Below are 4,778 nucleotides of genomic sequence, written 5' to 3'. Positions count from 1 at the left end.
CCCCCCCCTGACTTTAAAGCTGGATCCGCCCCTGTAATCAAAGCTACTCCGAACTAGCCAGTATTGCTGAAATCCCAAGTTTTCCTAGTAACCAAACCTCTTCTATTTCCAGACAAATCAAGCTCACACTTGATTAACCACGTTTTTTCCGTAGGTTTCTGCAATTGCAAGAACTTCCGCCAATGGTTCCCGAGCAGTTACAACCGGAAACTGGGGATGCGGATCTTCGCGAAAAGGAGACGTTCAACTGAAAGTTGTAATACAGTGGATGGCAGCCAGTGTTGCAGGCATTCCTTCCTTGGTTTACTACACTCACAAACACCAACAGCTGGCCAAGCTGGACACTGTTTGTAGAATACTGATCGATCGGAAGTGGACGGTGAAAGATCTAGCGGAAGCCACATTGAGGTATTCGAATCATGTGCTTAGAGGCAAGGAGCTAAGCGGGACGCTGTTTGAGGAGCTGATTGGAATGGACAGAAGCATTATTACCTAAGACATATCTGAGGCTGAAGGGAATTAATGACTCAATAACTCAACTGGATTTAAGGGTCTATATTAGCAAATTAATAATCACACATAACTATGAGAACAAAATTATTAAATAACTGTCTTCCTTACGCTATATTTTTGAAGAAGTAACTTTTCTAAGCACGGTGTATAGATTAATCTTGCAAAGGAGTGTTTATAGAGTAAAGGACAATAAACAGAAAAAAACAGAAAACATTTTCTACCAACTTAAAATACCGCGCATTCGTCGCCCTAAAGCTTGCCGTTCGTAGAGGATGTTAAATTTATTGACGAATTGATTCAAGTCGTTACAGCTTTTCGTTAAGGCTCCCAAGTAGGTCATTAAACCCACATCGTTGCATTGCTATAAAAATATTCGAAGTTCCTTTATATCTACAAGGAGAATGACACAGCACTTACATTATAGAAGTCTTGCCTAAATCTCAGACTTTGTACGACTGGAAGCCGATGGCACAACGAATAGGCGTCTCGCAAAATTTCATGATTCCGGGGCAAATCTCCATTTTGTATAGCTTTCATGTACTCGAGGACTAGACGAACCTGGAGACAAAAATTGATTGAAAACTCTGGCTGTAAGAAACTAGGCAATCGTTACTCTGGAGTGCAGCATCTTAATAGCACTATGTTGAGCAGTCAAATGTTCGGCCACAAGGGAGCTTTCGCCTGAATCCATTGACGACATTCTTGCTACATGGTCTACACCAATTCTCTCAGCTTCTTCAGTTGCCAGCGTGTAGGTGAGTGGGACGAAGAGCATGGTTGCTTCCCCATTAACCAGGTCAATCACAGTTTCGTATAAGCTCACAGGTAGGAGCTGGAAAAGTGATCATATAAAATTACCGGCTTCCTGCAAACTTGCTCAAAATTATTGAAATGTGAAAAGTAATGAAATATTTACATCGATATTTTTGTCGCAAGGATTCAATTTGAGCAAGATCGGAGATTCGTTAATATCGCAAATTTGCTTATGCACTTTAATGTCGGAGTTGTTGGCGGGGCCTCCAGTGGTGTACCACCCAATAAAATCCATCTCCATGAAGACTTGCTTAACTGGTCGAAAATTAATTAGAAACCTACATAAACTATCCAGTTTTACACTTACATTGCTCCTCTTTCATATTGTAATAATCCCGGTCAATGAAGGTGTCTTCCCCAATAGTGCTAAAAACCAGCTCAAAAGAGTTCATAATTTCTATATTCCTGCCCTTCTGCTTGCCGATCAGGGCCCCAAAAACTGCAAACACCAAGCACTTAATACACCTTAAAAAGCTGCTTCCGTTGCAACTGTCCGGTACCTTGAGGCAGTCCGTTCTCCTCGTTCTGAGCTCGGGCTCTAGTCCAGTGTTCAGAAACGTTCATAATAACCAGGGGATGTAACGAGCAAGTAACTGAGCCAGTAGTTCCTGCGGCCATAACATTTTTACTCGGATCGCCTATTTCCATAGACGTCTTGGACACATCTTCAGAGTCAAGAACTTGAACTGATTCAATAGATTCAACTTCCATTGCTTCCTTTGAATCGGTCATTCTGAAAAAAGTACTGAGAAGAACGTGAGAAAAACACTGAAATTAATCGTCAAAACTATGAGGTTAGATCAGCGATCTGTCAGGTGCAAGACGAAATTCTATTTCGAACGAGGGGAAGCGAATCAAGAAGAATAAGGGCACATAAAATAGTTGGATACGAAGGAATTTACGTTTTTTCCTCGCTGGAATCAAAGTTAGGAATATTGTCACTAGTTTTAGGGTCAATTGTATTTTAAGTAGTTTTCATAAACGTCTGGTCCAGGCTTGCTCTGTTAATTTTGTCCTGTTATTTTGTTGTTTTAGATTTTAATCCTAACCTCTGTGATCTGTGCCACAGAATATCCCCCGTGTTCTGTGCCCCTGTCTTTACCTATGTCATTTTTCTTCTCTTATGTTATTTATGATCTACGCTAACCCCCAAACGTCCAAGGATTTTTAATAATATCTATCAGAAAAATACTGCTTTCTTCTAATTCTTGGCCCCATGGAAGATTACTTTGAGATCCCGAAGGTGGACTTGTTACAAAAAAAATGCACCATTTGCCACAAAGTGTACGTGCATAGGAAGAGTTTGTATGCACACTTACGTTTTGATCACGATTTGGAACCCCGGCCCCAAAGAAAGGAATTTGCGTGTGAAATGTGCGAGAAAGCGTACTGCTCCCAACCTGGTTTGAAGAACCACGTCAAAAGGAGCCACTGCACTGACGACGCTGAGCAAATCAATGAAAACAGTGCTGTGAGTGTGAATAGGGAGCCTAGGATTTTGTGCCCCCATGAGACTTGCTGGGAGAAATTCTCACACTACAAGCACTTGAGGGACCACATTCTTAAAGCCCATGACGTCGAGATTGATCTCGAAACATATGAGTTTGACTCCATTGATGGTGAGCTGCCAGATTTCTGTATTAACAATCATTGTATTAGCATGTTTTCTTGCAGACTTTGAATTTTGGAAACTGCAAGTCCAGCAAGAAACCACCTCCTACTATACATTGGATACTTCCAGCAAGCAGTTATCCAATGGAGTGCAGAAGAAATACTTCAACTGCCACCGTTCATACAAGTTCAAGTCTAAGGGAAAGAATATCCGCAAGTTGAAATCGTGCGGCTCAATTAAAATAGGAAAAGCTTGCCCATCGCGAATGGAAGTTACGATAAAGAACGAGAACGTGCAAGTGAATTTTTGGAGCAGCCACTACGGCCATGAAGTGCATCCTTGCACTGTGCCTTTGGAAAACGACGCAGTTCTTCGCAGCCATAAAGCCAGCTTGAACATTTCAAGGGAGCAGATCGAAGTCATTCGCGAGGGCAGAGAATGGCTGATAAGTTCGCAAAACGGGCCCCAAAAGAATTACGTAACTCTGATCAAACAAACGTGTTTAGAGCCGTGCTTGATGTGCAAGAAGTGTAATATCTGCGTGCACACATTCAAATGTTCATGCATTGAGCATGTGGTAAAAAACCTGATTTGCAAACACATTCATGGCATTGCCAGGGTGTTCGTATTTCAACTTCCCATAACCGATGTTCAAGATCAGGAGTCAAGTTCCTCGTACTCCGCAGAAATAGACCAAAAGGTTCAATTGATTTCGAAGTTGTGCAATGAGGTGGAGATTGACGAAGAAAAATGTTTGCTGATACAGAACTATTTGGACTTGGCTATCAGGGTCTTGAGTGAGAGGCTTGCCTCGTCCTTATCCACAATTGACGACTTGATAGTTCATTCGGAGCCGGAACAAGAGCTAAAAATGGAAGCAGAAAAAAATAGCACAACTTTACAAACAGACCAGCCGGTCTTGATCCATAGCAGCTTCGATCACACTTACTTATAACTTATCCAATACATTCAAATGTATTTGAATTTGAATATGTGGTCAACTGTCAACAGAACAAGCAGGATTCTCATCTTTTCACCATGCCATCACGAACAGTGGCCATAGAGAAAGTAAGATAATTTTCTTAGGTGCTCATGTACTTTATGTCTGTCGGAGTTTCGCGTTCTTTTTAATTTTCCCTTAAAGTACTATCAAAATAAAGCAGTTTAGTTGGAAAAAATGCAGATCGTCCATAAACTTGCAGAAAAAAACATTTGAAACCTCCCCGGTATTTATCATTGAAAATATTGTTTTAAGAAGTAGCAATCGACGATTCAAAATTAGCGCCGTTTTTCCTGATTTGGAAAATATTGGGTTGGCATGCAAGGGCGGATCCAGGGGGGGTCATGACCCCCCCCCTATTCAATTATCTATCCAACGATGCCAAAACGAATTCTGTGGCTCAAATGGTTCTTGAGAAACTTCGAAAAAAGCAGCGTCATGTTCAAGTGGATTTTGCAACTCAAAAATACCGCGCAAATCTAAAACTTCTCGAATTCAAGCATTTTTTGAGAAAACTGCCAACATTTCCCCATCGATGGTTCACTTTCTAAAAAGGCCATTCATTTCTGTCTAGAATGATGTACAAATGAACGTTCTTGCTCATTTTGCCCCAGAGAAATGAGCAAAAACGGGACGGAAAACATGAAATTTTGGCATAATCTTGCACCTAAGTATCTGATATTCAAATTTCGCTTTCTGGGTCAAAATTACTCGAACTTCCTCACTCTCGTTGTTACGACTGAATCGACTTTTCAATTCTCTACCCAACGATGCCAAAACGAATTCTGTGGCTCGAATGGTTCTTGAGAAACTTCGAAAAAAGCAGCGTCATGTTCAAGT

The 4,778-nt window shown here is 41.2% G+C and overlaps 3 protein-coding genes across 6 annotated transcripts in view; 2 read left to right on the top strand and 1 right to left on the bottom strand.

The window, feature by feature from the left end:
• Nucleotides 1–724, top strand: part of LOC109538689 — a 9,036-nt gene extending 8,312 nt beyond the window's left edge. For all 4 annotated transcript variants that reach the window (XM_048664672.1, XM_048664671.1, XM_048664673.1 and 1 more), the window contains one exon: nucleotides 155–724. In XM_048664672.1, the coding sequence (XP_048520629.1) occupies nucleotides 155–496 (342 nt within the window). In that variant the 3' untranslated portion in view covers nucleotides 497–724. The remainder of the gene's footprint in view (nucleotides 1–154) is intronic.
• LOC109538691 (COP9 signalosome complex subunit 6) lies at nucleotides 541–2,307 on the bottom strand. Its single transcript, XM_019906049.2, has 6 exons — nucleotides 1,827–2,307; nucleotides 1,634–1,765; nucleotides 1,430–1,581; nucleotides 1,127–1,345; nucleotides 931–1,071; nucleotides 541–874 (listed from the first exon to the last, which is right to left on the bottom strand). The coding sequence occupies exons 1-6, from the start codon at nucleotides 2,056–2,058 to the stop codon at nucleotides 731–733; spliced, it is 1,020 nt and encodes a 339-aa protein (XP_019761608.1). The 5' UTR covers nucleotides 2,059–2,307; the 3' UTR covers nucleotides 541–730.
• Nucleotides 2,308–2,434: 127 nt separating this feature from the next.
• On the top strand, nucleotides 2,435–4,116 carry LOC109538690. The gene is made up of 2 exons (XM_019906048.2): nucleotides 2,435–2,945; nucleotides 3,001–4,116. Exons 1-2 carry the CDS (start codon nucleotides 2,543–2,545, stop codon nucleotides 3,891–3,893), a joined length of 1,296 nt encoding a protein of 431 aa, XP_019761607.1. The 5' UTR covers nucleotides 2,435–2,542; the 3' UTR covers nucleotides 3,894–4,116.
• Nucleotides 4,117–4,778: the final 662 nt, after the last annotated feature.

The sequence above is a fragment of the Dendroctonus ponderosae genome, unplaced genomic scaffold, assembly GCF_020466585.1.
Source record: "Dendroctonus ponderosae isolate FM_Combo_2020 unplaced genomic scaffold, Dpon_F_20191213v2 Dpon_F_20191213_3, whole genome shotgun sequence".
NCBI lineage: Eukaryota > Metazoa > Arthropoda > Insecta > Coleoptera > Curculionidae > Dendroctonus > Dendroctonus ponderosae.
Note: the sequence above shows the minus strand (reverse complement) of the source record. Positions and strands in the feature narration are given on the sequence as shown.